At 43.6% G+C, this 19,620-nt stretch overlaps 1 protein-coding gene across 1 annotated transcript in view; it reads right to left on the bottom strand.

Annotated features, from left to right (window-relative positions):
• LOC109919238 (transient receptor potential cation channel subfamily M member 2-like) overlaps positions 1-19,620 on the bottom strand; it is a 76,667-nt gene that overhangs the window by 2,064 nt on the left and 54,983 nt on the right. Inside the window, exons 12-17 of the mRNA XM_048598990.1 lie at positions 18,951-19,307; positions 10,297-10,446; positions 9,330-9,459; positions 7,123-7,268; positions 3,967-4,079; positions 688-798 (exon numbers count right to left, since the gene is read on the bottom strand). Of these exons, the coding sequence (XP_048454947.1) occupies positions 688-798; positions 3,967-4,079; positions 7,123-7,268; positions 9,330-9,459; positions 10,297-10,446; positions 18,951-19,307 (1,007 nt within the window). The remainder of the gene's footprint in view (positions 1-687; positions 799-3,966; positions 4,080-7,122; positions 7,269-9,329; positions 9,460-10,296; positions 10,447-18,950; positions 19,308-19,620) is intronic.

Here is a 19,620-nt window from a genome sequence, read left to right as displayed (position 1 = left end):
TTCTGCCCAATTATTACTTTTGAAGTGCCCTGTTAACATGTCCTTTACAATAGATTCTAGTACTTTCCTTCTCGTTGACATCAAACTGAAGTGTGTAGTTCCCAATTATCTCTCTCCTTTTTCTTCAATAGTGAAATTACATTTTCTCCCTTCCACTCCCCACAGGAACTGTTCTAGAGTCTATAGAATTTTGAAAGGTGACCATCCATAGCAACCTTTTTCAGTACTCTGGGATGGAGATCATCAAGTCTAAGGAATTTATCAATTTTCAATCACATCTCCAGTAGTACATTTTTACTTACACTAAATTCTTTCTGTTCCCCATTCTCACTAGTCTTTAGATCTCTAATATTTCTAGGAAATTTTTTTCTTTTGTCTTCTTTTAGTCAGCCCACATTTTTCTTTGCTAATCTTTTCCTTTTCACATAAGCATGGAAGCTATTACAGTCCATTTTATGTTTCTTGCTGTTTTCCCTTGTTTGTCAGTTTCTTGAAACAAGACAAAGAAGGAGAGAAGAAGAAACATATTGTGTGAGATGGACATAGAGAAAGAAAAGTTATGAAAATGACAAAGGGGGAAGAAAGGGAATGAGACAGTGAAGGAACGAAACAGGGAGGTGATGAGGTGGAAGAGAGTGTCAGGGAGTGTGAGGGATGTGAGTTGCTGAGTTGCTGTACTGTACTAACCGTGAGATGGAACGTTGTCCAGTGCGAAGTTTGACATTGCTGTTTTCAGGAAGGTTGGCAATCAGCTCATTATCACTGGATAGCTTCTTCTTTCTCCATTCTTCATCCTGCCTGGAAAGGAAAATGATTTTGTTTTGTGAGATTTTCTAGGACTATTGTCTCTTCAGGTAACTGGTACTTGACTGGGTCTATGTGCATTAGGCACAAATGTTGGAGAAAGCTTCAATGCAACAAACTCAAACTGCCTGCCTGGACCGTAGGGAGCTGGATTTTTTTTCCCTGCCTGCAGCACCAAACTCAACCTGCTGCCCTCATAAAGCCCAACTCTGAGAATCACATCCAATGACATCTCTTTCCAGCACCAGTGGCCAGCAAAGGGATAGAGGGAGAAATTGGTTTGATCCATGGGGAAATTCCAATGGACAGTCCTAGTCCACTTCTCCCAGTGAGGGTAAAAGAAGATTTGATGCAGCATGCTACAGTTGGAAGCTGCAACATTATATCTGAGATTTCCCTCATTCAGCTTGATGCCATGAGGGAGGGCAGGAGGGAGGACAGCCTGCAGTTTAGTCCAGAACAGGCAAGGATGAGTCAATGGTGAGGACAGGGGGTGCATTGGAACGGCACAGTGGAAGAGAAATCTAAGACGTAACAGGCTGGGTAGCAGCTATGGAGAAGTGAAGTGGGGACAGTTACTGAAGGCAATTAAAGAAGAGAGTCAGTGAAGCCCACATGAGGGGCCATCTCAGGGTATGGCTAGCATAATCCTTCCAGGGCTTTGAGTTACTTCCAACATATCGATATCTGCCACTAAGAGTGATCTTGTCAATGGGCTGGATTTTGAGCACCTTTGTGCAGGCATGCATGGATGAACAACACCTTGCCTTTGAGAGTCATACCCAAAAAACAGCAATTAATGTCTATTGTAAGGGGTCTCAGCCAATGGGATTCCTCATGTTGTCCTGCTTGGTGGAGAATTGTGGAGAACCTTGAAACATTTTGGCTTTCTCCCTGTAACTCTTCACATTCTTCCTTTTCTGATAATGATCCAATTCTCTCATGAAGGTCTCAATTCAAATAAACTCCACAGCATTCTCAGGCACCATATTCCAGATCATGATCATACTCACTGCATGAAAACATTTCTCCTCATGTTACCATTGCTGCTTCTGATAAAATACCTTAAATCTGTGCTCTTTGCTTCACTATCCTTCCATTGAGAACAGATTCTCCCTACCTACTCTGTGCTTATAAATAGCTCAATCAAATGACGTCTCTGTCTTCTCTTCAAAGAAGACAGCCCAAACTTTGTCAATCTGTCTTCAAAACTGAAATTCCTCATTCCTGAGACCATTCTCCTAAATCTTGGCTACATTCTCTCTCTAATGTCTTCACATCCTTCCTAGAGTGGGGTTCCCAGAGCTAAGTGTGATGCTTAGCCTGAACCAGTATTCTGTACAGGTTTCACATAAACACTTTGCTCTTGTACGCCATGTCCCTATATCAAGACGATAGGACTTATTAGTTGTTGTGTTACTTATACTGACTTAGAAACATAAAGACCCAGGTTCCTCTGATGCAGCACCCCTTTACAATTGGACCCTTAATTAAAGTCTCGCTGCCTCCTTCCTACCAAATTGATTCCTTTTGCACTTCTCTGCATTAAACTCCACTGTGCACATACTGACATGGTGGGTGAAGAAAGGTGCCAAAGCCCTTAAATGAAAAGGGAGATCAGGAACATGATGCTAAGGGATGGATGATCGATGTCAGGGGAATTCCTCAAGTCAACGCCAAGCTAAATACAATGGGGTGGGGGGGGGTGCGTGGTGGAAATAGGACTTTTGGATTGGGGGGATAGGAATATGAGAGTCAAATGGTAGCTAACTGAAAAGGGAGCCCAAAAGTTTCCACCAGTATGTGAATGCTATGTAAGAGTGGCAGGGGTGAGTGGGAAGAACGTGTGATGGAAAATGAGAGTGATGGGCTATAGTAGAGTCCTTTAATAATTACTTATTACTTGTGTTTAGTAAGGAAGAGGATGCCGACAGTATCTTAGTGGAAGTGGAGATGGTCATAGAAGTGGAGGAGGTGAACACTGTCCATCAGGATGCCTTGGAAAAGAATGGTTAGGTTGCTAGGCTGACTTCAACCCCAAGTTGCTAAGCAAAGTTGGGGTGGAGAGAACAGACAGGCTTATCATAATGTTCCCAGTCTTCTCTAGATAAGTATCAAAAGATTGTCAAATGGAGAAATGAAGAAACTGTGTAAGGACTCTGTCAGTAACTACAAGCTGGTCAGTTTCTCCTCAGCAGTGGATCAAATTTCAGAAATGGTCATCAGAGAAATACTGAACAGCCTTTTGGACAGATTTCATTTAATAAGGAAAGCCAGTAGAGATTTGTAAAAGTCAGATCATTCTTAAAAATCTAAATTTTCTGAAGAATAGGAGACAAGTTGATAAAGGCAAATTGATGAAGACTGTCCATATGGATTTTGGCTAAGTCCCATATAAAAGGCTGGTTAAGGCTCAGTGATTAGGAGGGTCTGTACTAACTAGGATAAATACAAATTGCCTTAAAGATGCAGAAAACCAGGGTAACTGGCTATTAGACTGGACAATGGTGGACTCTAATATTCTCCATGAGTCAGTGCAAGGATCACTGTTTTTGATATTTGAATGCAGTGTCAAAATTAGTCATTCATACCAAACAAGGATGTATTTCTAACAGTTATGATGATATTATTCAACTACAATAGGCCAGGGAGAGGCTAGCAGAAAAGTAGGATATGGACTTTCACACAGAAAAGTGTTAGATGGTGCATTTTAGTTGAGGGGATAGGGTGAAGTGATAAAGATTGAATGGCACAGTTCTAAAAGTGCGCAGGGGCAGAGGAGCACTTTGAAAATGGCAGGACACATTGTGTGAGAGGAGTTAGTGAAGCTCTTGGGCTTGATAAACAGATATTCAACAAAAGGCCAGGAAGTTATACTAAATTTCAATAAAGCTCTGGTTATTGTGTCCTGTTCTGGTCATGACACTTTAGGAAGGATGTGAGGGTTTTTGAGAGAATACAGAGATTCACCAAAATAGTCCCAGGGATGAGACAGCTTAGCTACAAGGCTAGAAGCTGGGATATATTCAATTCCTTTCCCCTTTTTGGGCAGAACCTTTGACCTCAGTGCCCAAGATACACCCTTTCTCATCATTGAACACAAAGAGATTGGAGGTTGGCATTGACATAGCCTGCCAATGGGCCTTGTGATTGGTGTCCTACCTGAAAGTGATGAGGTTGGAGTAAATTGCGGGCCAGAGAAGAAGGCAGAGCAGCACCTGCCATGTGTTGGTGTCAACAGAGAGCTCACCCCACCAGATCTTAGTCAGCAGTGCCTGCAGGAGAAGGCAAAAGAAGGCAAGTATGAATGGAATGTGTTTGGAGCAAAATGCAATCTCATACAAAAATGCTTCATACTTATGTGACCTCTGTGAAGAGGAACTCATGTTGCAGGCAGCCACTTCACTACAAACTCTATATTTGGACCAAACTGCTGCCTTATGATCACAGAACAAGGATATAAACAATGATCCACTGCCAGCTGGCAATGCTTTCCTGCAACAGCTGGAGTGGTTAGAGGCTAGGCCATGCAAACTGTGCCAACAAGGGCCAGCGCCACATAAACCAACTGCCAATCAGGAACTGCTGAAGGAAGCAAAAAGAGAAGAATGACAATCTTGCATTTTAATTTTGCCCTCATAATTCTCTGGATTTAGGGGACACTCTTTTCAAATGGAAAGTTACTCACATCTGTTCATTATCTGAGAAGTTGGCGATTAGAGATCCAGCATGAGTCAGCATTGTAAAGCAGTACAGTTGAAGTGAAGCTAATGTTATTATACAGGCAATACTGATAGATTAGACAAATGTGGAGTCATTCAGATTGGTCCCAAAGAGGATACAACACAGTACATTGGTGATCCAGGTGTACAGATAAGTAAAGTGTTATGAGCAAGTACAAGAATCATCAGAAAACTGAATGGATTGTTGGCCTTTGTGCTGGAGAACACCAGAATAGAAATTTGTAGGAGTCATGCTTTAACTGTACAAAGTGCTGCTTTAACCATATCTTGACTTGTTCTGGTGTGCAGTACTGGGTACTGCTTTGTAACCTGGGACAGAGTCATTAAGATTTATCAAAACAATACTTTGACGCGATTGTTTAAATCACAGGAGATTACTCAAACTAAGGCTGTAAACACAGAACTGTAAAAGGGTAGGAGGTAATTAATCTAAATTTTTAAGGTATTGAGAGTGACAAAAATGCTTTGATAGCAAAAAACCATTTCTTATACTTGGAATGTCAAGTTTCTGGAATATAATCGCAAAATTATAATTGCAGGAGTGAAAGTAGTAAATACTAGGAAACATGAAATTGCTGCCAGATTCAATACTCATTTTACAAGAGAGTTGACTACAGTTTTGTTAACTGAAGGTATTAGAAACAGTATAGTATATGGAGTTAGGCCACTGACTAGCCATGATTTCAGTGAATAGCCTCCTTCTGCTCCAAAGCTGTGGTTCAGTTGGTAGCACTCTCATCTCTGAGTGATAAGGCTTTAGGTTCAAGTCTTATTCCACCCTTGAACAGAAAACCCAAGGTCAATGAAGTCCTGAGGGTCTGCTGTACATGCTGTCTTTTGGATGAATTGATAAATCTTCTTTTTTTAATTCATGGAATGAAGGCATCACTGGCTAGGCCAGCATTTATTTCCATCCCTGGGGACAGATAAGAGTCAACCACATTGCTGTGGGTCTGAAGTCATTGGTCAGTGAATGCGGCAGTTTCCTTTCATAACGGGCATTGGTGAACCAGATATGTTTTTACTGACAATAACAGTGGTCATCATTTGAATCTTAATTCAAGATTTTCAGCCTTGGCAGGATTTGAACCCAGGTCTCTGGAGCATTATCTGGATCTCTGGATTAACAGTCCAGCAATAACACCATTAGGCTATCCCCTCCCCTTTGTTTCCATTTGCCACCTCTGGTTGGTGTAAAAAAATTCCATGGTACAATTCTTGGGAACAATTTGTCCCTGGTGCCCTGGCTAAGATTTACCCCTAATCAGCAATACGAAGACAGTGGATGCTGCATAATGTTGCTCATGGGTTCTTGCTGATTACAGGCCTGGCTCTAATTTTTCCCACAGTACAACAAGAACTACACCACTACTCTCTCCGGGACTCCCTTGTCCACTATACACTCTCCTCCAGCCCCACCACACCCGGCACTTTTCCCTGCAACCGCAGGAAGTGCTACACCTGCCCCTACACCTCCCCCCTCACCCCCAACCCAGGCCCCAAGAAGACTTTCCACATCAAGCAGATGTTCACCTGCACATCTGCAAATGTGGTATACTGTATCCACTGTTCCCGTTGTGGCCTCCTCTACATCGGGGAAACCAAGCGGAGGCTTGGGGACTGCTTTGCAGAACACCTACACTCGGTTCGCACTAAACAACTGCACCTCCCAGTCGCAAACCATTTCAACTCCCCCTCCCATTCCTCAGACGAGATCTCCACCCTGGGCCTCCTGCAGTGCCACAATGATGCCACCCGAAGGTTGCAGGAACAGCACCTCTTATTCCGCTTGGGAACCCTGCAGCCCAATGGTATCAATGTGGACTTCACAAGCTTCAAAATCTCTCCTCCCTCTACCGCATCCCAAAACCAGCCCTGCTTGTCCCCGCCTCCCTAACCTGTCCTTCCTCCCAACTATCCCCTCCTCCCACCTCAAGCCCCATCCCCATCACCTTTCTACTAGCCGCATCCCGCCCCCTAGACCTGTCCGTCCTCCACGGACTGACCTATCTCCTCCCTAACTCCCCACCTACACTCACCTTTACTGGCTCCATCCCAGCCTCTTAGACCTGTCTGTCTCCCCTCCACCTATCTTCTCCTCTATCCATCTTTTATCCGCCTCCCCCTCTCTCCCTATTTATTTCAGAACCCCCTTCCCCTTCCCCATTTCTGAAGAAGGATCTAGGCCTGAAACGTCAGCCTTCCTGCTCCTCTGATGCTGCTTGGCCTGCTCTACACCTTGGTATCTCAGATTCTCCAGCATCTGCAGTTCCTACTATCTCTTCCAAAGTACTTCATTGGTTGTAAGGCATTTTGTGATATCTGGTGGTTGTGGAAAGTGCTATGTAAATGCAAGCTCCTAACGAAAGGAGATGTGAGGCAGAGTGGAATTTTAGATGAAATTACATTGGGCTGGAAAGTGAAAATGGTTGTAAAATAAGAGGAGGTAATTCAGTTAATCCAGAGACCCAGATAATGCACTGGACAATGAGGCATCCAGTTAATCCCACTCCCTGCTCAGCCCTCAAGCACTTCATCCCAGTTACCAACTTCCCAAACCAGGCTGGAGTCAGACCTGAACACCTCCAAGTGCCATGAACTTCTGGCTTTCAGCTTCTAATGCCAGACGCAAGCAAGTTGTATTCCCCCAGGTTCTCGATACCCGAATTAGCAGCTTCTGTGCTCGCTTGGTGTGTTTCCTATAACACTCTGTGAATAACCCTTTTGTTAAAGAGACAACAATTAAAATTGACACAGAAAAAAAATTACAATTGCCCAGAAATGGTAAATCAGATTATAGTTATGAGAGAGTATTAAACCATGTCAATAGTGTTTCACAGTGAATGGCCATGCTGGACCCTTTAAGACAACAAAGCTGTACAGTCTGCACTGCACTGCACAACTTGAACTTTGACATTTTTATGTTCCTTTTTTGAAAAATCTATCCTCAGAATGTAACTGGCACCAGAAAGCCAACATGTACTGTCCATCAGCAGTTGTGCTGAGAAGAGACGGGTTGGATTCTTTTGTTGAGCCATTGATAAGCACTTTGTTATAGCTCTCAGAGGCCGAATAACACTCCAGAACATCTCTGCAGGAGATGTTAGTGTCCTAGGCCCAACCGTCTTCAGCTGCTTCATTCAATGATCTTCCTTCCATCATAAGTGGAAGTGGAATTGTTCACTGATGGTTGCACAATGTTCAGCACAATTCACGACTCCTTGGATGATGAAGCAGTCCATGTCCAAATGCCGCAAGAGCCGGACAGTATCCAGGCTCGGACTGACAAGTGACAAGTAACATTTACTCCACACAAATGCCAGGCAATAACATTTCTAGCAAAAGAGAATCTAACAATCAATCCTTAACATTCAATCACCACTATCAACAACATTGGGGCTTCCTTTAACGAGAAACTGAACTTGAATGACCATATAAATACAAAAGCTTCAAGAGCAGATTCAGAGGCTATGAATCTTTCATTGAATAACTCACCTGCTGACTCCACAAAGTCTGTCCACCATCTACAAGGCACAAGTCACGAATGTGTTAGAATATTCCTCACTTGCCTGGATGAGTGCACTCAAGAGGCTTGGTACCATTCAGGACAAAGCAGCCCGTTGGATTGACAACATATCAATCACCATCAACACTCAGACCCTTCACTATCAGTGAACTATCTAACAAGATGCACTGCAGGAATTCACCAAAGATCACTAGACAGCACCTTCCAGACCCACGACCACTTCCATCTAGAAAGACAAAGGCAGCAGATGCATGGCAACATCACCACCTGCAAGTTCCCCTCCAAGCTACTCACCATCCTGACTTGGAGATATATCAACATTCCTTCAGTGTCACTGTGTCAAAATACTGGATTCCCTCCCTAATGACATTGTGGGTCTACCTGCAGCACATGGACTGCAGCAGTTCAAGAAGGCAGCTCAACACCACTTTCTCAAGGGCAACTAGGGATGGGTAATAAATGCTTGCCCAGAGACTGATGCCTACATCCCATGACTGAATTTCAACACTAATTGTGAAATCTTGTCTCCTGTATCTCCCATCATAAGACCAGCATTCTATTCATGGTCTTTTATTCTGGTGAATTCAGCATCTCTCCAAATTCTGATTTCTGTCCAGACAATCCAGAGCTCCCATGACCAATGAGATCCTCAAACTCAAGACACAGGAGCACACACCATCCCATTTTACCAAACAACATCCTCCAATTCCCCATCAGTTGGTAAGGAAGGTTTTATAGAGTCTACAGTTACGGCCCATCGAGTCTGCACCAACCTTCCAAAGAACATCCCACCCAGACCCAGCCCTGCACCCTATCTCCATAACCCAATATGGCTAACCCACCTAGCCTGTGCATCCTTGGATGCTATGGGCAATTTAGCATGGCCAAGCCACTTAACTTGCATATCTTTGGGCTGTGGAAGTAAACCAGAGCACCTGGCAGAAACACACGCAGACATGGAGAGAATGTGCAAACTCCACACAGAGAGTTATCCAAGGAGCAGAACCAATGTCTCTGGCACTGTGATGCAGCAGTACTAACTACTGAGCCACAGTGCCGCTCTTCTTTCCTTCAACTCTTAGATTTAATCATTCTATGATTCTTTCATATTATCCAAGGAAGGAGCACAAAAATAAAACATCTAGAGTGGAGGAAACTGTGCCTTGTGTGGCCAGATTCCACATGGAATGTGCTCAGAAGCTATGAGTAGCCTGTCCTCAAGACAGATATCGAAACCACCTTAGGCTCCAGCCTACCGACAGCTCGATCCTCGTATTCCTGGGCCAGTTCTTCCATTTCCTCAGACAGGTCTGTGTCATTCTCCTCACAGGACATCTTCTTCAGGATCTTACAGGCAACCAGTGAAGCATCAATGCTGTCCATTGCCTGGCAAAAACACAACAGTGATCTTTAGGAGACTAATCAAAATTGTTACATCGATAAAAACAGCCATGTAGTTTTCTTTACCAACACAGGGTGATCTCTGTGGTGAAGATCAGGCCATGGACATTAATCTCTCATGGGCTAGTCCTGCTCTGTTCCTGTAATGTTGGCTAATGTTTGGTAGAGATACCCTATGATGGATGGGACCAAGGGCTAAAGCCAGAAACAGCCCAAGAGATCTGATCTCCTGCTGCTCAGGGAAGGTGAAAGAGACGGTCGAGCAGGGGCTTTGGAGGGTTGCTGGAGCTGGTCATCTGTCCATCCTGCCACTGCAGCCGAAGGGAGGAAAGTGGAGGAATTCTGGGACAAAAAGTTCTCCTGTCCTTCTTCTTCCCCACCTGATTGGCTTCAATAAACATATCTGGCCAGTGACAACATCAGCATCTCTAATTGCCCTTGAACTGAGCAGCTTTTTAGGGCTATTTCAGAGAGCATTTCAGAGATGACCCCATTACTCTGGTCTGGAGTCATCTGTAAACATGGAGGCAATGGCTAGTGGTATTATCGTTAAACTATTAATCTAGATACCCAGTTAATGTCCTGGGCACCGTGGTTCAAATCCTGCTATGGCTGATGGTGGAACTTGATTCAATAAAAATCTGGGATTTGGAGTCTTAAGTCATAGTCTGAAATCAATCTCAAGCCAGTCCACTATCCTGATCTTCAGGAAGTGTCAGGGTCTTTAGGTAAGAAAAATGACAGAAGGTGCGGGGTGGTGGTGAAGATAGTTCTTAAAAGCTGGAACCTGAATGTTGTGTTTCTTGTTGGAATGGCCCATACCTGCACCCAAAAAATCGATGCCAGATCTTTGCGTTTCTGCAAAATGGCCCAGATGAAAAGGTCACGCTCTGGATTCTCAACTTCCTGCTCACAGATCCCACTCTCCTGGGAGTAAGTTTGCTGCATCTCCTGGGGACTTGATGGCAGGATCTAGGAACAAAACAATAAAAGCTTTGTAGCAGGTTCAAGGTTCATCTGCATCTTCCAAAAGAATGCCCATCACAGCAGAACTTTAAGAATATCTGGAACAGGAACAGGAGGAAGCCACTCAGCCCTTTGAGACAGCTCCAGGATTCAAAGTGTGATTACAGCTAATCCTCTGTCTCAACTCTACTTTTGTTGTCCACACCCTTCTCCCATTTCCTTGATTCTCTTAGAGGCCTATCCTAGTCTTAGATACATTCAACAATGGAGAAACTGGAGTGCAATACAGGAATGTGCAAAGTTGCCAATTTTAACAAGAAGAATTAAAAAACGAAGCAAAATGGTGAGAGTTTGCAGCGCTCTGAGATGCAGAGAGATTTGGGTGTCCTAGTGCATGAATGATAGAAGGTTAGAATGCAGGTACAGCAAGTAATCTGAAAAATTAGTATGGTTTATTGTGAGGAGAGTCAAATACCAGAGTAAGGAGGTTATGTCTCAGTTACATAGGACATTGGTGAGACTGCATCTGCAGTACTGTGGTCACTGTACTTAAGAAATGATGTTAATGCAATGGAAGCAGCTCAGACAAAATTTACTAGAATAATGCCTGGAAGGAGTGGATTACCTTATGAGGAAAGGCTAGGCAGGCTAGGCATGTATCCTTTGGCATTTAGAAGAGTCAGAGGTGACTTAATTGAAACATATGAGATCACAATGAACTTGAACGGGTGAATGTGGAAAGGGTATTTCCGTTTTTGAGAGAATCTAGAACTAAGGGTCATCATTTTAAAATTGTGGGGTGTCTATTTGAAACAGAGATGTTGAAACTCTTTCTCTCTCAGAGAGTTGAGAGTCTTTGAAATGTCCTTCCTTAAAAATGGGTGGAAGCAGAATCTTTAAATATTGTTAAGGTACAGGTAGATAGATTTTTAATTACCAACGTAATGAAAGTTTATTGGAGATGTGCAGGAATACAGAGTTGAGGTTAAAATCATATCAGCCACAATCATATTGAATGGTGGAACAAGCTCGAAGGGCTGACTGGCCTACTGTTGCTGCTTGTTTGTATGTAGCATTGACAACCTTCAGGGTTGGGAACACCAAAAATTCATAATCCTCCAAGAGAATAAATTTCTCCTTGTTCCTGAATGATCAGTACCTTTACCCTGACGTACCCCAGTATTCTAAATTCCCCAGCCACAGGGAAAGAACCACTCAGTGACTACCCTGTTACTCCTCAATAGAATCTGGAATCTTTCAATGGAATCATTTCTCATTCCTCTAAACTCCAGAGAAAACTGACATAATTTATTCACTTCCGTCTCAGGACCATCCCCTCATCCCAGGAACCAATCTAGTGAACCCTCGCTGTACCATCTCTCATGGAAGTCTCTCCTTCCTTAAAAATGAAACCAAACCTGCATGCAGTATTCCTGATGTGGTCCAATCAAAACCCCACGTATTTGTAGCAAGACTTCTTTAATTCTGTACACCACCCTCTTTGACTAAAGGCCAACATGTTATTTGCTTTCCCAATCTGTACATGTATGATGATTGTGTCCCTTGGATGAATACACCTCTTGAGACCTTTTGAATATCAATATGCTGAAGTTTCATACTTTTTCAAAAAGAACCTGCTTTTCTGTTCTTTCGGCTAAACTGAATAATCTCCCACCCTTGCAAAATTTTATGTTATCTTCCAAGGTGTTCCCAGAGTTAACCAGTTCATATCTTTGTGCAGTCTCTCTGTGTGTTCCTCGCAGCTTCCATTCCTATCTAGCTTTGTATCATTAGCCATTACAACTCCGGTTGTCTTCAGCTAACATTGATGTGACTAGTTGAGGCCCCAGCATTGTCCAATGCAGAAGTTAACAATAATTAAAGCATCAATTTCTGAACACATCACTTTTTCAGTGCTTGCCCAGGTCATCATGTAGTATCAAGGTGTCTTGATGTACCATTTGGCCATTGACAGAAGTTTAGTGACCTTTCCCACTAATCTGAGTAGTTCATAGAATTAAAACAATGAAGCTATTTTGCACATTTGGTCAGTATGGATTCTTTGAAAGAGATTAGTCCCATTTCTCACTTGGCTTTCCAGGAAATGATGGCATTATACTATCTTGCAGGCTGTTAAATAGTGAGAAGTTCTGGCACTTCCTAATACGATATTGAACTGATGCTGTCAAAATGGCTGGAAAAGGTCAGTCAGCACCAATCCAAAGAAGAGCTGAGTTCTTGCTGCACGCTGAAGCAATAGTTATCACTAAATCAATAACTGTAACATGATCTGCTCACTCTCACACTGTTGTTTGCAGAAGCATCCAATCCCAACTCTATATTCACTCTCCAGAGTAATTAATCAAAGTTCTTCACTCATCCTGCAGAACAACCAATTCCAACTCTTTACACACTCCCCAAGTAACTAATCCCTACTCTTCACTCACGCTCCTGAATAACCAATACCCAACTCCTCAACATATATAACCACAAGCCAGCTCCTCACTACAGCAAGATCACAGTCTCTTGAATCCCCTCACACTCTACTCTCAGATCACAGTGTCCCCATTCCCCTCAGCATCTATTCCCAGGCCACAGTCTCCAGAATTCCCTCGGTGTCTATTCCCAGATCATGGTCTCCTGGTTCCCCTCAGTGTGAGCCTATTCAATAATGGGCCTCTCTGATAAGCCATGATGTTTGCCCCATGTCACTGCAGCATGGAGATCTAGTCAAAGCCTGAATTGGAATGCACTGAACCGATGATCTCATACACTTGCAAGCAAATTTTAATGATCAAACAGACAGTGCTGTGCTCAGAATCCCCTCTTGGTTCAGCTGTCACAAACACTTTTGTCAGTTTTCAATTTAACAATCCCTGGTCTCCTACAAAACTACTGAGAGAACTGCAGATGCTAGAAATCTGAAACAATAACTGGAATTCCTGGAAAATCTCAGCAGGTCTGGCACCATGTGTGGAGAGAAATCAGAGTTAATGTTTTGCATCCAGTGAAGGGTTCTGAAGAAGGGTCACTGGACCCAAAATATTAACTCTGATTTCTCTCTACAGACGCTCCAGACCTGCTGAATTTCTCTGGCTATTTCTGTTTTTGCCTTAAATTTGCAGCATCCAGAGTTCTTTGTTTTATTTTGGCGGATGAGATTGTGGCTTGTTTAGATAAGGTGGTCAAAGAAAAACTGTTCCCATTGGATGATAGTACAAGGGCTAGAGAAAACAACTGAAGTCTTTACCAGGAGGTGGGATGGGATTTGAGGAGGGAATTGAGGAGTGTGAGGAATAACCTTTGACCTGCAACACTGCCAATGAGCAGAACTGAAGTGGAGATGATGAATGGTTTAAAAAAAAAATGGATTGCTCTAGTAATCCAATGTGGTTCTCATGGGCTCAGTGGTCTCTACTTGTGCTATGCTGACTCTGTGTTGTTGACTTTAGTCCTGAATTGAGGAGTTTAAATCCTGTCCCTGGCATTAAGCAGCAGTTTCTGTTCCTCTGATTTCACTTGGAGAACCAAGCTCCCTATCCAATTGTGCCTTTACTCCTGGCGAGTTGCCAATCTCGGCAATGAATGGTTTAGTGGCAGGAAGGTAGAAGGAAAAGGCTCCTCCCTGATAAGTGTTAGGGGTTTGGGTTTCATTTTCATCCTAATTCCAGATATTTATTGAATGAGAATCCTGTGAGAAGCCCTATAACTGTCATTGTTCAATCTATTACTCAGTCTGACTGGGTTCAACCACAGTACTGTAAGGTCCTCACTTCAAAGTCAGCCTAGTTGCATCCAGAAACAGTCTGCTGGGTCTATGACAGAGCCAGTATAAATACAAACATCACCCTGTCCTGGAGCACCTTGTTATCCTGCATACTCCAATAATTGACATGAATGAAAGGTTCAGACAATTGGTAAAGATTGAAGGGAGAGTTGATGATGCTGACTTGGCTTGTGAGCTGACACCTTGGCATTTGGACTGATTGCGACTCAAGTATGATGTGAAGAAGGCGTTTGGTATGCTTGTCTTTCTTGGTCAGTGCATGGAGTTTTGGAGTTGGGAGGTCTTGTTGCAACTGTACAGTACATTGGTTAGGTCACTATTGGAATACTGTATTCAATTCTGGTCTCCTTCTATAGGAAGAATGTTGTGAAACTTGAAAGGGCTCAGAAAAGATTTACAAGGATGTTGCCAGGATTGGAGGGTTTGAGCTATAGAGAGAGGCTGAAGAGACTGGGGCTATTTTCCCTGGAGTGTCAGAGGCTGAGGGGTGACCTTATAAAGGTTTATAAAATCACAAGTGGCATGGATAGAATGAATAGGCCAGCTCTTTTCCCTGAGGTGGGGAGTCCAAAACTAGAGGGTACAGTTTTAACGTGAGAGGGGAAAGATTTAAAAGGGATCTAAGGAGCAATTTGTTCACAGAGGGGATGGTGCGTGTATGGAATGAGCTGGCATAGGAAGTGGTGGAGGCTGGTACAATTACAACACTTAAAAGACATCTGGATGGGAATATGAATAGGAAGGGTTTAGAGGGATATGGGCCAAATGCTGACAAATGGGACTAGATTAATTTAGCATATCTGGTCGGCATGAATGAGTTGGGCCAAAGGGCCTGTTGCCCTGCTGTATATCTCTTTGACTCTAAGTATGTGTTATTGTTTGAAGAATTTGAGCTGTGCAACTGCCTTGGCTCTCACTCCTGCACTTGCTGCTAGACCTGTCTAGTTGGGACTTGTCCAGTTTGAATTACGTTGTTGGTGATGAAAGGAAACACATTTCATGCTCACATTTGCTCCCACGGACGTTCACTTTACCATACAGAATGTGGATGTGAGCCAGTCTTGCTGCTCTTTTGTAACAGTGAGTGAGCAGGGAATGTTTCCATGGTAATATGAGGGATTACATGCATTGCTGCTTATAGATGCCAGTCTTCTGACTAGCTTTCTAACAGGAGGGAGAAATGGAGCTGAACCAGTGAGCAACATCCTACACTCTGTTCATGGTCTACCCTCTCACGCATTCTGTCTGCTGTTTGGCTATCAGTGAACCCTATTCACCGTCCCTGGTGAAGAGATTGACACTTGCACTGGCCCTCATGACTGCCTGCAGAGGGGTTGGGGTTCACCCTGAAGCAGCATTGGGAATGAGGGGCTTGTCATGACTTTCCTCCCCATTCCTCTTTCAAAAATCCCTGTTTTAGTCAAGATCTGCAACAGAAGTTCCAGTTTCTCTTGTCAGCCCTGTTTAGCCTCATTTCACTGCTCAGACCCATCCTGAATTGCATAGATGGCAGCTAAGTGTTAACCACATTGTTGTGGGTCTGGATCATATGTACGCCAGACTAGGTAAGGAAGGCAGTTTCCTTCCTTAAAGGACATTGGTGAACCAGATGGGTTTTTCAGACAATTGGCAATGGTTTCATGGTCATCCTAATTCCAGATTTTTATTGAATGAGAATCCTGTGGGAAGTCCTATAACTGTCATTTTTCAAACTATTACTCAATGGGTCAGGGTTCAACCACAATCCTGTAAGGGCCTCACTTCAAAGTCAGCCCAGTTGTATCCGAAACAATCAGCTCTGTCTGCTGGGTCTATGACAGAGCCAGCATCAAAACAAACAGTGCCCATGTCTTGGAAGTGTTTGATGGGACAGTATAGAGGAAATGTTACTTTGTATCTAATCCCAAGCTGTCCCTACTGCATGTTGTTTAACAGCTACAGTTTCGAAGAAGCTTTACTTTGTATCTAACCCCATGCCGTGCTTGTCCTAGATGTGTTGGTGGGAACAGTGTAAAGGAAGCTTATCTCTGCATCTAACCCTGTCCTGATTACATTTGATGGGGACAGTAGAGATGGAGCTTTATTCTTTATCTAACCCTTTGCTGTCCCTGCCCTGGGAGTAACAAAAACAAAAATTGCTGAAAAAACTCCGCACCTGTGGAGAGAAGTCAGGTTTTGTGTTTTGGGTCCAGTGATCCTTCCTAAGAACTCTACTCTAAAAGAGTAGAAAGAGCACCTTTACTCTGTTTCTAACCCTGGGTTAGACTTGTCCTGGAAATTTCAATGGGAATAGTTTCACTTTCTGTTTAAAAGAGTAGACAGAGCTCAAATTTCAGGTTAAGAGAAGGGGAAGTTTTACTATGTATCCAACTCTGTTCTGTACATATTCTGGGAGTGTTTGATGGGGACAGTGTTAAGGAAACCTTACTCTGTGTCTAACCATGACATGTTCCTGTCCTAGATGTGTTTGATGGGGACAGTGTATAGGTAGATTTATAGAATCATAGAATCCCCACAGTGTGGAAACAGGTCTTTCAGCCCAACAAGTCCATTCCAACCCTTGGAGCATCCCACCCAGACCCTTCCCCCTAGAACCCACCTAAGCTACACATCCCTGAACACTACAGGCAATTTAGCATAGCCAATCCACCTAACCTGCACAGATTTGGACTGTGGGAGGAAACCGGAGCACCCAGAGAAAACCCAAGCAGACACGGGGAAAACGTGCAAACTCCACACAGGCAGTCACCTGAGGGTGGAATTGAACCTGGGTCCCTGGCACTGTGAGGCAGCAGTGCTTAGCATTGAGCCACCGTGTGGCTTACAGTTACTTACACCGTTACTTACAGTTTGAAAGAGTACATAGAACATAGAACATAGAACAGTACAGCACAGCACAGGCCCTTCGGCCACGATGTTGTGCCGAACTTTTACCCTAAACCTAATGTCTATTAACCTCGACCCTGACCTTATACTATCATCCATATGCCAATCTAATAGCTGCTTAAATGCTCCTAATGAGGCCAACTCTACTACCCGCTCCAGCAATGCATTCCATACCCCTACCACTCTCTGAGTAAAGAACCTATCTCTGATGTCTCCCCGATATCTACCTCCATTTACTTTAAAACTATACCCCCTCGTAATAGCTACCTCCCACCCTAGGAAAAAGTCTCTGGCTGTTCACTCTATCTATACCTCTGATCATTTTGTACACCTCTATCAAGTCACCTCTCATCCTTCATCGTTCTAAAGAGAAAAGCCCTAGCTCTGTCAACCTTTCCTCGTAAGACCTTCCCTCCATTCCAGGCAACATCCTGGTAAATCTCCTCTGCACCTTTTCCAATGCTTCCACATCTTTCTTGTAATGAGGCAACCAGAACTGGACACAATACTCCAGATGTGGCCGAACCATGGTTTTGTACAGCTAGAGCATAACTTCACGGCTCTTGAACTCAATCCCTCTATTAATGAGAGCTAACACACCATATACCTTTTTAACAATTCTATCCACCTGGGTGGCAGCTTTCAGGGAACTGTGGACATGAACCCCGAAATCCCTCTGCTCCTCCACACTGCCAAGAATCTTTCCGTTAACCCTGCATTCTGCTTTCAAGTTTGTCCTTCCAAAATGAATCATCTCACACTTTTCAGGGTTAAACTCCATCTGCCACTTCTCAGCCCAGCTCTGCATCCTATCAATGTCCCTTTGTAACCTAGAACAGCCCTTCGCACTATCCATAACTCAACCCACCTTCGTATCATCCGTGAAGTTACTAATCCACCCTTCCACTTCTACATCCAAATCATTTACAAAAATCACAAATAGAAGAGGACCGAGAACAGATCCTTGTGGTACACCACTCGTAACTGTTGAATATTTTCCGTCTACTACCACTCTTTGTCTTTTAAGGGTCAGCCGATTCTGAATCCAATCTGCCACATTTCCCCCTATTCCATGCCTCCTTACTTTCTGCATGAGCCTACCATAGGGAACCTTATCAAACACCTTACTTAAATCCATGTATACCACATCCACTGCCCTACCTTCATCCATGTGTTTGGTCGCCTCTTCAAAGAATTCAATAAAGTTTGTGAGGCATGATCTACTCCTCACAAATCCATGTTGACTATCATGAATCAAACTGTGCCTATCCAAGTGATCATAAATCCTATCTCTCAGAGCCCTTTCCAATAATTTGCCCACCACTGAAGTAAGACTAACTGGCCTGTAATTTCTGGGGTTATCCCTATTCCCTTTTTTGAACAAGGGAATTACGTTTGCCACTCTCCAATCTTCCGGCACTATACCCGTGGACAATGAGGATGAAAAGATCATCGCCAAAGGCCTTGCGATCTCTTCCCTCGCTTCCCATAGAATCCTTGGATAAATCCCATCAGGCCCGGGGGATTTATCTATCTTCAAGTTCCTCAAAATTCCTAGTACATCTTCCTTACTAACATCCACCTTCTCTAGCCTCGTAATAGCTACCTCCACCCTAGGAAAAAGTCTCTGGGCTGTCCACTCTATCTATACCTCTGATCATTTTGTACACCTCTATCAAGTCACACTGCCTGCTTCACACTGTCCTCCCCTAAAACTAGGTCCCTCTTAGTTATGAATACCGAAGAAAAGTATTCATTAAGGACCTCAAAAAAGATTACCCTATACCTAACCTATACTTTGGAGTGGTTCCAATTCCCTGGGAGTTAAAGTACTTACATTTATTTTTATTGGTGTGTTGTTGACCTTCTTTCTCTCCTGTACATCCTTCAGTTTTCTGTAGAGTGGTTCGGTGAATTCCCCTAGAAGCTCCTGTAGGACCATGGAGACATGGTGGAGGCGGATATTCCTCTTGCTGTCTGTTGTATCAGTGACATGAGGTTGTTTTCCCCCTTGCACCACTTTCTGTAGCTTCTTGTACAGGAGAGTGTAGGGCGGGATGTTGTTGTAAAGTCGCATGAGGATTTCTGGTGTGAGGAATTCCTCAAGGTTCACCCCTTTCTCCTGGAAGAGTTCCACAAAGCCAGGCTTGTCACTGACAAGAGCTGCGAACATGGCTTGGTGGAGGTGGTAGGACTGGCGTGCAGAGAAACAAATGAGTTACTGGGTTGAGTGAAGAACAGTCAATGCACTTTTGATGAAGGACTTCTCTCAGTATCCTGCTCCAGTTCTGCATTCAAACATCTACTCTTCCACTGAGCAAGTTACCACAGAATTGTAAATAAAAACCAAAAGAACTGCGGATGCTGTAAATCAGGAACAAAAACAAAGTTGCTGGAAAAGCTCAGCAGGTCTGGCAGCATCTGTGAAGGAGAAGACAGAGTTCACGCTTCGGGTCCGGTAACCCTTCCTCAGACCCTTCCTGAAGGGTCACCGGACCCGAAACGTT

Source organism: Rhincodon typus, chromosome 7 (assembly GCF_021869965.1).
Source record: "Rhincodon typus isolate 14 chromosome 7, sRhiTyp1.1, whole genome shotgun sequence".
Classification (NCBI taxonomy): Eukaryota; Metazoa; Chordata; class Chondrichthyes; order Orectolobiformes; family Rhincodontidae; genus Rhincodon; species Rhincodon typus.
The sequence above is the reverse complement of the archived record's forward strand: the minus strand, read 5'-3'. Positions and strand labels throughout refer to the sequence as shown.